The sequence below is a fragment of the Salmo salar genome, chromosome ssa21, assembly GCF_905237065.1.
Source record: "Salmo salar chromosome ssa21, Ssal_v3.1, whole genome shotgun sequence".
NCBI lineage: Eukaryota > Metazoa > Chordata > Actinopteri > Salmoniformes > Salmonidae > Salmo > Salmo salar.
In genome coordinates this window covers 57,173,402-57,188,342 of record NC_059462.1, presented here as the reverse complement: position 1 = coordinate 57,188,342, position 14,941 = coordinate 57,173,402, and the positions used below count along the sequence as shown (strand labels likewise).

At 42.9% G+C, this 14,941-nt stretch overlaps 1 protein-coding gene across 1 annotated transcript in view; it reads left to right on the top strand.

Moving 5' to 3' along the window:
* Positions 1-5,441: 5,441 nt before the first annotated feature.
* The window catches only part of tspearb (thrombospondin-type laminin G domain and EAR repeats b), a 47,686-nt gene continuing 38,186 nt past the window's right edge, over positions 5,442-14,941 (top strand). Inside the window, exons 1-2 of the mRNA XM_045704930.1 lie at positions 5,442-6,542; positions 13,738-13,961. Of these exons, the coding sequence (XP_045560886.1) occupies positions 6,452-6,542; positions 13,738-13,961 (315 nt within the window). The 5' untranslated portion in view covers positions 5,442-6,451. The remainder of the gene's footprint in view (positions 6,543-13,737; positions 13,962-14,941) is intronic.

Sequence of the window (14,941 nt, the reverse complement as noted above, 5' to 3'; positions counted from 1 at the left end):
GCGATTACGTCTCCTCTGACCCAACCGAGTGGTGTTAATGGTGTGATTATATCTCCTCTGACCCAGAGTGGTGTTAATGGTGTGATTATATCTCCTCTGACCCAGAGTGGTGTTAATGGTGTGATTATATCTCCTCTGACCCAGAGTGGTGTTAATGGTGTGATTATATCTCCTCTGACCCAGAGTGGTGTTAATGGTGAGATTATATCTCCTCTGACCCAGAGTGGTGTTAATGGTGCGATTATATCTCCTCTGACCCAGAGTGGTGTTAATGGTGCGATTATATCTCCTCTGACCCAGAGTGGTGTTAATGGTGTGATTATATCTCCTCTGACCCAGAGTGGTGTAAATGGTGTGATTATATCTCCTCTGACCCAGAGTGGTGTTAATGGTGTGATTATATCTCCTCTGACCCAGAGTGGTGTTAATGGTGTGATTATCTCCTCCTCTGACCCAGAGTGGTGTTAATGGTGTGATTATATCTCCTCTGACCCAGAGTGGTGTTAATGGTGCGATTACGTCTCTTTACAGACTCACACCGAGTGTTGTTTACATATTTCTTGGTGTAAGAACACACACTGTCCACATCTTTGTAGCCGTTAGCCATAGCCACCAGCCGTAGCCTTTCTCTGGTAGTTTTATCCTACAAACGGCGGCAACACTTTGAAGAAATATCGCTGCTTACAAATCTCTACCAGAGGAAACTAAACGTACAGTTGAAATGTGTTCATGATGAACTTTAACCAGCCCTTTGTCTGTCATCACCTGTATCCTTCTACCGGACTAACAGAGCTAATGGTGCTACCTAGCCAAACGGAGCTACCTTGCTAACAGATGGGTGCTACCTGGTTAACAGAGCTAACGGAGCTACCTGGCTAACAGCTACCTGGCTCATAGAGCTAACATAGCTACCTGGCTAACAGAGCTAACGGAGCTACCTGGCCAACAGAGCTAACTGACTAACAGAGCCACCTGGCTAACAGAGCTAACTGGCTAATGGAGCCACCTAGCTAACAGAGCTAACTGGCTAATGGAGCCACCTAGCCAACAGAGCCACCTGGCTAACAGAGCTAACTGGCTAATGGAGCTACCTAGCTAACAGAGCTAACTGGCTAATGGAGCCACCTAGCTAACAGAGCTAACTGGCTAATGGAGCCACCTAGCTAACAGAGCCACCTGGCTAACAGAGCTAACTGGCTAATGGAGCTACCTAGCTAACAGAGCTAACTGGCTAATGGAGCCACCTAGCTAACAGAGCTAACTGGCTAATGGAGCCACCTGGTTAACAGAGCTAATGGAGCTACCTGGCTAACAGCTACCTGGATCATTGCGCTAACAGAGCTACCTGGCTAACGGAGCTTTGAAGTAGGCTGCCTTCAGAAGACCTTCCCCATTTATTCTCTTAATTTTTTAAAACCTTTATTTAACTAGGCAAGTCAGTTAATGATGGCCTACTGGGGATCACATCAAATATAATCAAAGTTTATTTGTCATGTGCGCCAAATACAACAGGTGTAGTAGACCTTACAGTGAAATGCTTACAACAGGTGTAGAGACCTTACAGTGAAGATTGCTGAACAATAGGTGTAGGTAGACCTCACAGTAAAATGCTGAATACAACAGGTGTAGGTAGACCTACAGTGAAATGCTGAATACAACAGGTGTAGTAGAGCCTTATCAGTGAAATGCTATACTTACAGTGCTCTATACAAGTGCAAAAAAGGTATTAGGTGAACTATAGGTACAGTAGAGAAGCTATATAACAAGTAAAAGACAGGCTATATACAGTAGAGAGGCTATATACAGTAGAGAGGCTATATACAGTAGAGAGGCTATATACAGTAGAGGCTATATACAGTAGAGAGGTTATATACAGTAGAGGGGCTATATACAGTAGAGGGGCTATATAGAGTAGAGAGGCTATATACAGTAGAGGGGCTATATACAGTAGAGAGGTTATATACAGTAGAGAGGCTATATACAGTAGAGGGGCTATATACATTAGAGGTTATATACAGTAGAGAGGCTATATACAGTAGAGAGGCTATATACAGTAGAGAGGCTATATACAGTAGAGAGGCTATATACAGTAGAGAGGCTATATATAGTAGAGAGGCTACATACAGTAGAGAGGCTATATACAGTAGAGAGGTTATATACAGTAGAGGCTATATACAGTAGAGAGGCTATATACAGTAGAGAGGCTATATACAGTAGAGGGGCTATATACAGTAGAGAGGCTATATACAGTAGAGAGGCTATATACAGTAGAGAGGCTATATACAGTAGAGAGGCTATATACAGTAGAGAGGCTATATACAGTAGATAGGCTATATACAGTAGAGAGGCTATATACAGTAAAAAGACAGGCTATATACAGTAGAGAGGCTATATACAGTAGAGAGGCTATATACAGTAGTGAGGCTACATACAGACACCGGTTAGTCAGGCTGATTGAGGTAGTATGTACATGTAGATATGGTTAAAGTGACTATGCATATATGATGAACAGAGAGAAGCAGTAGCGTAAAAGGGGGCGGGTGGTGGGTCACAATGCAGATAGTCTGGTTAACCAATGAGCGGGAGCACTGGTTGGTCGGGCCAATTTGAGTTAGTATGTACATGAATGTATAGTTAAAGTGACTATGCATATATGATAAACAGAGAGCAGCAGCAGCGTAAAAGAGGAGCTGGGGGGGGGCAAACAATGCAAATAGTCCGGGTAGCCATTTGATTACCTGTTCAGGAGGGTAGAAGCTGTTAAGAGCCTCGTCGATGGTAATGGGGGCGTGCTCGGTCCTCCTTTTCCGTGTGTGATCACAGTCGTCCGGAACAGCTGGTGCTCTTATACATGTTTCAGTGTTACTTGCCTCGAAGTGAGCATAGAAGGCATTTAGCTCGTCTGGTAGGCTCGTGCCACTGTGCAGCTCTCGGCTGTGCTTCCCCTTGTAGTCTGTAGTAGTTTGCAAGCCCTGCCACATCCGACGAGGGTCAGAACCGGTGTTGTAGGATTTGATCTTGGTCCTGTACTGACGCTTTGCCTGTTTGATGGTTCGTCGGAGGGCGTAGCTGGCATCCAACAATGGTGTTGATGTGATCTATTACCAGCCTTTCAAAGCACTTCATGGCAACGGACGTGAGTGCTACAGGTCTGTAGTCATTTAGGCAGGTTGCCTTCGTGTTCTTGGGCACAGAGACTATGGTGGTCTGCTTGAAACATGTTGGTATTACAGACTCAATCAGGGACATGTTGAAAATGTCAGTGAAGTCACCTGCCAAATGTTCAGCACATGCCCGGAGCACACGTCCTGCTAATCCGTCTGGCCCCGCAGCCTTCAGTATGTTGACCTGTTTAAAGGTCTTACTCACGTCGGCTACGGAGAGCGTGATCACACAGTCGTCCTGAACAGCTGATGCTGTCATGCATGTCTCAGTGTTGTTTGGATCAAAACGAGCATAGAAGTGAGGTTAACTGCCTTGTTCAGGGGCAGAACGACAGATTTTTACCTTGTCAGCTCAGGGATTCGATCTAGCAACCTTTCGGTTACTGGCCCAACTCTCTAACCACTAGGCTCTACGCTGCCCCCCCAATCTCACTGTTCATCTGGCCAGAAGGACGGGACTCCACCAGTCTGTTAGGTTCATCTCTTTAAAGGCGTTGGAGGCCCACTATAGATACTATAGATAAAGAGGTAATTACCTTCTGTATACTGCCTATGATACATTTAGTGCTTTAATTATGCAGCTTTAGTTTTGTAATGTGTAAGTAGTTATAGAGGGGAACCTAGGTACCCTTTTCATGGGATGATTGAACGATTGAACGACAGCCTCGGATCAATTAGCCAACCTGACTGTGAAGGTTAATCCTCATGCAATCACATTTTACAATTATAACTAAAACTCATTGACTGAAGTCACATAAAACAGTGGTGTCTGACAACAAAGTTGAAGGCTGAAATCTTATTAACTAAACTTATTGCATTATAAAAAAATAAAAAGAGTGGCATCTCGTGTGTGTGTGTGTGTGTGTGTGTGAGAGACAGTAGTGTTCAGTAACGCAGGTGAACATGTCAGCGTTTCCGGCAGGTGTCAGATTATCAGAGAGATGAAAGTATCAGAAGTTCCACTCTCCTGATGCAGATTAAAACTCTCTCTGATAACTCTATGTGAGAATCGCTCCTCGTTTCTCTCTCTGTGGCCTCACAGACAGTCAGGTAGGTAGATACACAGATAGGTTCATGCTGGGTTATCTAGTTATATTTGGACAGTATCTGAGTAGCTATGACAAATGTATTTTAACGTGAGTTATAAAACACTTTAAGACTATGGTGAGTTAGAGTGGGTTGAGCCTGAGGGTGGTGTGTGTGCGTATGTGTGTGTGTGTGTGCGTATGTGTGTGTGTGTGTGTGTGTGTGTGTGTGTGTGTTGGCGTGTGTGTTTAAAAAGATGTCCCTTCAGATGAGTGGAGGGTTCACAGTGAGGACAGTCCTCTGAGAGGACGAACAACCAGTACAACACCACTCAACCCACCTTTCACAGCCCCCTCTCTGCTGGGGAATTCCTCTCCTCCCGACTTAGCTGCACACCTGAGAGAGAGAGAGAGAGAGAGAGAGAGAGAGAGAGAGAGAGAGAGAGAGAGAGAGACAGAGACAGAGACAGAGACACAGAGTGAGAGAGACAGAGACACAGAGAGAGAGAGACAGACAGAGACAGACAGAGACAGACAGAGAGAGATGGTTCCCTCTGAAACTCAACCTCCCTCCCCAACAATCTCTCTCTCTCTCTCTGTCTCTCTCTCTCTGTCTCTCTCTCTCTCTCTCTGTCTCTCTCTCTCTGTCTCTCTCTCCGTCTCTCTCTCTCTCTCTCTCTCTCTGTGTCTCTCTCTCTCTGTGTCTCTCTGTGTCTCTCTCTCTCTCTCTCTCTCTCTCTCTCTCTCTCTCTCTCTCTCTCTGTCTCTCTCTCTCTCTCTCTCTCTCTCTCTCTCTCTGTGTCTCTCTCTCTCTCTCTGTGTCTCTCTCTGTCTCTCTCTCTCTCTCTCTCTCTCTCTCTCTCTCTCTCTCTCTCTCTCTCTCTCTCTGTCTCTCTCTGTCTCTCTGTCTCTCTCTGTCTCTCTCTGTCTCTCTGTCTCTCTCTGTCTCTCTCTCTCTCTCTCTCTCTCTCTGTGTCTCTCTCTCTCTCTCTCTCTCTGTCTCTCTCTCTCTCTCTCTCTCTCTCTGTGTCTCTCTCTTCTCTCTGTCTCTCTCTCTCTCTCCCTCCCCCTCCCTCCCTCCCTCCCTCCCTCCCTCCCTCCCTCCCTCCCTCCCTCCCTCCCTCCCTCCCTCCCTCCCTCTCCAGCTGCAGCTCCTCCCAGCAGCTGACTGTATTCTCATTTAAATGCCTGTAGAGGGACGACACCTCTCTCCTCTCCTCTCCACAACACTCCCAGGTGAAGTCTGTCTCTGTCATGCACTCTGACAGGACACAGAGGATAGAACAGAGAGGAGAGGACTGTTTCGTGACACCATTTCCCCTTCATTATTGACTAACTATAGACATTTTAAAATGCCTGGAATATTTTACCCAGAAGGCTCAGGGATGGCTATTATTTCCTGAAAAACGAGTTTTCTCATTTTGAAATGACATTTTATTAGATTATGATTTTGTTATGACATAACATTAAAAAAATAAAAAAAAAAAAAAAATCAAATTCAACTGGATCATTTCGATCAACTTGGTACTGTAAATGTAAGGACTTGAATGGACTGGTACCATTGGTACTACAACCTGAAGGAGCTATTACAGGACACTACTAGATACCGCCTGTCAAGAGAGGATATGGTATTTCTTTCTTCCATGAAGTTTGGTTTCTTCTCTGGTACTGCTGGGGTGGACTGCTGCTACTGTTGAGGACAAGGAGGCTGAGGAAGCTGCTATAAGCCGGGGAGACTTCCTTGGACCTGGGACCCTGGGGGTGTGATAGGAAGCTGCTCTAAGGAAGACTTGGACCTGGGACCTTGGGGGGGTAATAGGAAGCTGCCCTAAGGAAGACTTGGACCTGGGACCCTGGGGGAGTGATAGGAAGCTGCCCTAAGGAAGACTTGGACCTGGGACCCTGGGGTGATAGGAAGCTGCTCTAAGGAAGACTTGGACCTGTGACCCTGGGGGTTAGGAAGCTGCTCTAAGGAAGACTTGGACCTGGGACCCTGGGGGGGTAATAGGAAGCTGCTCTAAGGAAGACTTGGACCTGGGACCCTGGGGGTGATAGGAAGCTGCTATAAGGAAGACTTGGACCTGGGACCTTGGGGGTGATAGGAAGCTGCTATAAGGAAGACTTGGACCTGGGACCTTGGGGGTGATAGGAAGCTGCTATAAGGGAGTCCTGGACTAAGGGACCTGGGGGGACATGAGGGTTCGTTTGGATCAGGATCATCCAGGCCCCCTGTGACAGGGCAGAAAGAAAGAAGGAGCCCTGATGTCTGAACTGCTGCTGCTGGTCTGTATGTGTCTCCTCTGCTTTGGGACGGCTGGGGGACAGGCTGCTGGAGGATGGAGACCATGCACAGGTACGTCAGTACAATCACTACACATATACTCACTAAAAGGTATAAATAATATGCTGAATAATAATGATAAGAAGAAGAAGAAGAATTATGAGATCATTATATGCAACAAATATCTAAAATATAGAAGTTAGTGCATTTTTTTATTTTTTTTTAAAACACACTTATAAATAGCAAGAGTAGCTTAATGTTTCACGCACGGCGATTCTGTCAGAAGAGTAGAACCACCATGCTAGTCTTCTCTAAGCTCTCGTACTGTAGCTGCTAATTGAGAGACGAATGAGGTAAAATTGGGCTTCAACAAGTCTTAACGTGCACTTCTCCTGTAAAGAGTCTAAGGTTTCTACCCACTGGTCCCTAATGATAATAAACCTCTGTAAGGTTTCTACCCACTGGTTTCTAATGATAATAAACCTCTGTAAGGTTTCTACCCACTGGTCCCTAATGATAATAAACCTCTGTAAGGTTTCTACCCACTGGTCCCTAATGATAATAAACCTCTGTAAGGTTTCTACCCACTGGTCCCTAATGATAATAAACCTCTGTAAGGTTTCTACCCACTGGTCTCTAATGATAATAAACCTCTGTAAGGTTTCTACCCACTGGTCCTTCATGATAATAAACCTCTGTAAGGTTTCTACCCACTGGTCCCTAATGATAATAAACCTCTGTAAGGTTTCTACCCACTGGTCTTTCATGATAATAAACCTCTGTAAGGTTTCTACCCACTGGTTTCTAATGATAATAAACCTCTGTAAGGTTTCTACCCACTGGTCCCTAATGATAATAAACCTCTGTAAGGTTTCTACCCACTGGTCCCTAATGATAATAAACCTCTGTAAGGTTTCTACCCACTGGTCCCTAATGATAATAAACCTCTGTAAGGTTTCTACCCACTGGTCTTTCATGATAATAAACCTCTGTAAGGTTTCTACCCACTGGTCCCTAATGATAATAAACCTCTGTAAGGTTTCTACCCACTGGTCCCTAATGATAATAAACCTCTGTAAGGTTTCTACCCACTGGTCCCTAATGATAATAAACCTCTGTAAGGTTTCTACCCACTGGTCCCTAATGATAATAAACCTCTGTAAGGTTTCTACCCACTGGTCTTTCATGATAATAAACCTCTGTAAGGTTTCTACCCACTGGTCCCTAATGATAATAAACCTCTGTAAGGTTTCTACCCACTGGTTTCTAATGATAATAAACCTCTGTAAGGTTTCTACCCACTGGTTTCTAATGATAATAAACCTCTGTAAGGTTTCTACCCACTGGTCCCTAATGATAATAAACCTCTGTAAGGTTTCTACCCACTGGTCTTTCATGATAATAAACCTCTGTAAGGTTTCTACCCACTGGTCCCTAATGATAATAAACCTCTGTAAGGTTTCTACCCACTGGTCCCTAATGATAATAAACCTCTGTAAGGTTTCTACCCACTGGTCCCTAATGATAATAAACCTCTGTAAGGTTTCTACCCACTGGTCCCTAATGATAATAAACCTCTGTAAGGTTTCTACCCACTGGTCCCTAATGATAATAAACCTCTGTAAGGTTTCTACCCACTGGTTTCTAATGATAATAAACCTCTGTAAGGTTTCTACCCACTGGTCCCTAATGATAATAAACCTCTGTAAGGTTTCTACCCACTGGTTTCTAATGATAATAAACCTCTGTAAGGTTTCTACCCACTGGTCCCTAATGATAATAAACCTCTGTAAGGTTTCTACCCACTGGTCTTTCATGATAATAAACCTCTGTAAGGTTTCTACCCACTGGTCCCTAATGATAATAAACCTCTGTAAGGTTTCTACCCACTGGTCCTTCAATGATAATAAACCTCTGTAAGGTTTCTACCCACTGGTCCCTAATGATAATAAACCTCTGTAAGGTTTCTACCCACTGGTCCCTAATGATAATAAACCTCTGTAAGGTTTCTACCCACTGGTCCCTAATGATAATAAACCTCTGTAAGGTTTCTACCCACTGGTCCCTAATGATAATAAACCTCTGTAAGGTTTCTACCCACTGGTTTTCATGATAATAAACCTCTGTAAGGTTTCTACCCACTGGTCCCTAATGATAATAAACCTCTGTAAGGTTTCTACCCACTGGTCCTTCATGATAATAAACCTCTGTAAGGTTTCTACCCACTGGTCCCTAATGATAATAAACCTCTGTAAGGTTTCTACCCACTGGTCCCTAATGATAATAAACCTCTGTAAGGTTTCTACCCACTGGTCCCTAATGATAATAAACCTCTGTAAGGTTTCTACCCACTGGTCCCTAATGATAATAAACCCATAGCTGAGTGATTATTATTATCTGAGGAGGATTCTCGATCTTCTGAAACAGACACTCCACTACATCTCTAGCATTATAAAATGACCCCTTTTTTAAAGGCAAGTTGAGATAGATCTGTATCACTTAAGATAAGAGTTGATTTAATGACGGTTGGCTACTGATGTTACAATGCTACTGGTAGATATTCCGGTTTGTATGAAGATCATGACAGGAAAACAGAAGCGTTTCTTTATCACCAGGATTTCCTCAGTCAGTAGGCCCACAGACCACAGCTTTAGGGTTTGTAAGATAACTCAGCATAGACAAGGCTATATAGTGTGTCTGGGTTATGGTGGACAGGGTGCTGCGTAGTTGTTTGATGCTCTACATAATCAGGCTATGATTCCCCTCCTCCTCCTCCTCCTCCCATAAAGCTTCCTCTGAGATAACGTGGCTCTGATTAGATTGTCAGCCAAGTGCTGCTATCTATCGTCCATATAAACGGTGAGGTAACCATCCTATCCTTCCTTCTGGTTGTTACTTTGACATTGGGCACCGGTAACTTACAATAACAATGATATCGATTCGAAGATTTACCTTAGTTTAAACATTTTCTGTTAAAATGTGTATACTACGCTTTGCTCATGTCATAGACACATACACTCAGTGGCAAGTTTATTCGGTGCGTGGATTTTACAAGGTGCGGCGTTCAAACGTTCCTCAATTGATATCAAGGGACCGAACGTGTGCCCGGAAAACATTCCCCACACCATTACACCACCAGCCTGTTACCGTAGAAACCGGCCTGTTACCGTAGACACCAGCCTGTTACCGTAGACACCAGCCTGTTACCGTAGACACCAGCCTGTTACCGTAGAAACCAGCCTGTTACCGTAGACACCAGCCTGTTACCGTAGAAACCAGCCTGTTACCGTAGACACCAGCCTGTTACCGTAGAAACCAGCCTGTTACCGTAGACACCAGCCTGTTACCGTAGAAACCAGCCTGTTACCGTAGACACCAGCCTGTTACCGTAGACACCAGCCTGTTACCGTAGAAACCAGGTGACATGCAGTAATTGAAAATTCTATCCATAAACAAGGGAATGGATGGATTTACAGAACACATTTCCAACGGGGCGGTGAAGCCAAACCAGCTGACATCATTCTAGTGACGCCAAATCTTACATTTACATTTTTACATTTTAGTCATTTAGCAGACGCTCTTATCCAGAGCGACTTACAGTAGTGAATGCATACATTTCATTTTATGCATTTTTTTTTATTATTATTATTATTTTTTTGTACTGGTCCCCCCCCCCATGGGAATCGAACCCACAACCCTGGCGTTGCACACCACCATGCTCTACCAACTGAGCCAAATCTTGACTATCTGCCATCAGCATGACGCAACAAGAACCGGGGTTCGTCGGACCATGCGATGTTTTTCCGCTCCTCAACTGGTGATGGCCACTGGAGCCTCTTCTTCTTGTTTTTGGACGTGATAGGACTGAAACCCGGTGTGGTCGTCTGATGCTATAGCCAATCCGTGACAAGGACCGACGAGTTGTGCGTTCCCGAGATACCGTTCTGCAGACCACTGTTGTGGTCTGTAAGATACTCCTCTAGACAGTAAGATACTCCTCTAGACAGTAAGATACTCCTCTAGCTGGTAATGAGACAGTAAGATACTCCTCTAGACAGTAAGATACTCCTCTAGACAGTAAGATTCTCCTCTAGCTGGTAATGAGACAGTAAGATACTCCTCTAGCTAGTAATGAGACAATAAGATTCTCCTCTAGCTGGTAATGAGACAGTAAGATACTCCTCTAGCTGGTAATGAGACAATAAGATTCTCCTCTAGCTGGTAATGAGACAGTAAGATACTCCTCTAGCTGGTAATGAGACAGTAAGATACTCCTCTAGCTGGTAATGAGACAGTAAGATACTCCTCTAGCTGGTAATGAGACAGTGAGATACTCTTCTAGCTGGTAATGAGACAGTAAGATTATCCTCTAGCTGGTAATGAGAGGATAAGATTCTCCTCTAGCTGGTAATGAGACAGTAAGATTCTCCTCTAGCTGGTAATGAGAGGATAAGATTCTCCTCTAGCTGGTAATGAGACAGTGAGATTCTCCTCTAGCTGGTAATGAGACAGTAAGATTATCCTCTAGCTGGTAATGAGACAGTAAGATTCTCCTCTAGCTGGTAATGAGACAGTAAGATACTCCTCTAGCTGGTAATGAGACAGTAAGATTCTCCTCTAGCTGGTAATGAGACAGTAAGATACTCCTCTAGCTGGTAATGAGACAGTAAGATACTCCTCTAGCTGGTAATGAGACAGTAAGATACTCCTCTAGCTGGTAATGAGACAGTAAGATACTCCTCTAGCTGGTAATGAGACAGTGAGATACTCTTCTAGCTGGTAATGAGACAGTAAGATACTCCTCTAGCTGGTAATGAGACAGTAAGATACTCCTCTAGCTGGTAATGAGACAGTAAGATTATCCTCTAGCTGGTAATGAGAGGATAAGATTCTCCTCTAGCTGGTAATGAGACAGTAAGATTCTCCTCTAGCTGGTAATGAGAGGATAAGATTCTCCTCTAGCTGGTAATGAGACAGTGAGATTCTCCTCTAGCTGGTAATGAGACAGTAAGATTATCCTCTAGCTGGTAATGAGACAGTAAGATTCTCCTCTAGCTGGTAATGAGACAGTAAGATACTCCTCTAGCTGGTAATGAGACAGTAAGATTCTCCTCTAGCTGGTAATGAGACAGTAAGATACTCCTCTAGCTGGTAATGAGACAGTAAGATACTCCTCTAGCTGGTAATGAGACAGTAAGATACTCCTCTAGCTGGTAATGAGACAGTAAGATACTCCTCTAGCTGGTAATGAGACAGTGAGATACTCCTCTAGCTGGTAATGAGACAGTAAGATACTCCTCTAGCTGGTAATGAGACAGTAAGATACTCCTCTAGCTGGTAATGAGACAGTAAGATACTCCTCTAGCTGGTAATGAGACAGTGAGATTCTCCTCTAGCTGGTAATGAGACAGTAAGATTCTCCTCTAGCTGGTAATGAGACAGTGAGATTCTCCTCTAGCTGGTAATGAGACAGTGAGATACTCCTCTAGCTGGTAATGAGACAGTAAGATTATCCTCTAGCTGGTAATGAGAGGATAAGATTCTCCTCTAGCTGGTAATGAGAGGATAAGATTCTCCTCTAGCTGGTAATGAGACAGTGAGATTCTCCTCTAGCTGGTAATGAGACAGTAAGATTCTCCTCTAGCTGGTAATGAGACAGTAAGATACTCCTCTAGCTGGTAATGAGACAGTAAGATACTCCTCTAGCTGGTAATGAGACAGTGAGATACTCCTCTAGCTGGTAATGAGACAGTAAGATACTCCTCTAGCTGGTAATGAGACAGTAAGATACTCCTCTAGCTGGTAATGAGACAGTAAGATACTCCTCTAGCTGGTAATGAGACAGTAAGATACTCCTCTAGCTGGTAATGAGACAGTAAGATACTCCTCTAGCTGGTAATGAGACAGTAAGATACTCCTCTAGCTGGTAATGAGACAGTGAGATACTCCTCTAGCTGGTAATGAGACAGTGAGATTCTCCTCTAGCTGGTAATGAGACAGTAAGATTCTCCTCTAGCTGGTAATGAGACAGTAAGATTCTCCTCTAGCTGGTAATGAGACAGTAAGATACTCCTCTAGCTGGTAATGAGACAATAAGATACTCCTCTAGGTGGTAATGAGACAGTGAGATACTCCTCTAGCTGGTAATGAGACAATAAGATACTCCTCTAGCTGGTAATGAGACAGTGAGATTCTCCTCTAGCTGGTAAACAGTCTGAATGAGCCATTACCTGCACATTATTTGGAGGAACTCCTGTTGACATGTGGAACTCACAGTGAGGTCTGTCACCGATGTCCTCTGTCTTTGCCAATTACTTTTACCTAGAATTCACGTTAACACTCAATGCTTTATTACTCGTTCATGAGCATATGTATGAGCCTCGGATGAAAGCAGAACGTGGATCTTTTTATGTGTTATATATACTGTGTAGGTATTCAGGACAGCACGGGGAGGTTGTTGTGCTGATAATAAGAGCTGAAGTATTTTGACAGGGTTGTCTGGCTTCTCAAAAATATCTGTTGTGTTGAGTTTGTTTCTCTTTGAAATCTGATCCATTGTGTACTCTCTCTCTCTCACTCTCTTTCTTTCTCTAGTTCTCTCTCTCGGTTTCTCTCTCTCTCTCTCTTTCTTTCTCTAGTTCTCTCTCTCGGTTTCTCTCTCTCGCTCTCTTTCTCTCTCTAGTTCTCTCTCTCTCTTTCTCTCTCTCTCTCTTTCTCTCTCTAGTTCTCTCTCTCGGTTTCTCTCTCTCTCTCTTTCTCTCTCTAGTTCTCTCTCTCGGTTTCTCTCTCTCTCTCTCTCTCTTTCTCTCTGTCTGTTTCTCTCTTTCTCTCTCTCTCTATTTCTCTCTTTGTTTCTCTCTCTATTTCTCTCTCTCTGTTGCTCTCTCTCTCTCTCTCTCTCTCTCTCTAATGATTCCTCCTTTGGCTCACTGAGGTAAAACAGAACTTCAACCCTGGCTCCTGTCCACATGGACAATACTCTGGGCTATATAATTGCGGTCACTTCAGCACACTTATTTAAAACCAAAGTTTGCCTCTCTTCCTTATCGCTGATATGAGTGTTTGTGTTTGTAACTTATCTTCATAGATTCTCTGATTTGCCCCTGTCTATCCCATCTCTTTATGGGTTGATACAACACTGATACAATCTATATCTAACCTGTATCCTCCCTCCCTCCCTCCCTCCCTCCCTCCCTCCCTCCCTCCCTCCCTCCCTCCCTCCCTCCCTCCCTCCCTCCCTCCGTCCCTCCCTCCCTCTGACCTGTAGATCTGTTACCTCTGGACTTCCTGTCGCGGGTCTTACCACCTGACGGGGAGCCCCCCCTGCCTGAAGTGCACATGGTCCAGTCCAGGGGGGCCCGGGGCCTGCAGCTAGCCGGCTCTCAGGGGGCCCTCAGCTTCCCCGCCTCGCAGCTTTTCACCAACTGTGACAACTTCCCTTCTGAGTTCTCCTTCGTGGTCACGCTCAAAATCCCACGCCTTGCCAACAAGGTGAGGAAGAGGAAGACAACATGACGACAGAAACCACGACGACAGAAAGCAGTGCTAATATAGTTCTAATATACACTCTGAGTATTATAGTCCTAATATAGTTCTAATATAGTTCTAATATAGTTCTAATATAGTTCTATTATAGTTCTAATATAGTTCTAATATAGTTCTAATATAGTTCTAATATAGTTCTAATATAGTTCTAATATAGTTCTAATATAGTTCTAATACAGTTCTAATACAGTTCTAATATAGTTCTAATATAGTTCTAATACAGTTCTAATACAGTTCTAATATAGTTCTAATATAGTTCTAATATAGTTCTAATATAGTTCTATTATAGTTCTATTATAGTTCTAATATAGTTCTAATATAGTCCTAATATAGTTCTAATATACACTGAGTATTATAGTTCTAATATAGCTCTAATAGTTCTAATATAGTTATAATATACACTCTGCATATTATAGTTCTAATATAGTTGTAATATAGTTCTAATAGTTCTAATATAGTTCTAATATAGTTATATTATAGTTCTATTATAGTTCTAATATAGTTCTAATATAGTTCTAATATAGTTATAATATACACTCTGAGTATTATAGTTCTAATATAGTTCTAATATAGTTCTAATATAGTTCTAATATACACTGAGTATTATAGTTCTAATATAGTTCTAATATAGTTATAATATACACTCTGAGTATTATAGTTCTAATATAGTTGTAATATAGTTCTAATATAGTTCTATTATAGTTCTAATATACACTGAGTATTATAGTTCTAATATAGTTATAATATACACTCTGAGTATTATAGTTCTAATAGTTCTATTATAGTTCTAATATAGTTCTAATATAGTTCTAATATAGTTCTAATATAGTTCTAATAGTTCTAATATAGTTCTAATATAGTTCTAATATAGTTCTAATATACACTGAGTATTATAGTTCTAATATAGTTATAATATACACTCTGAG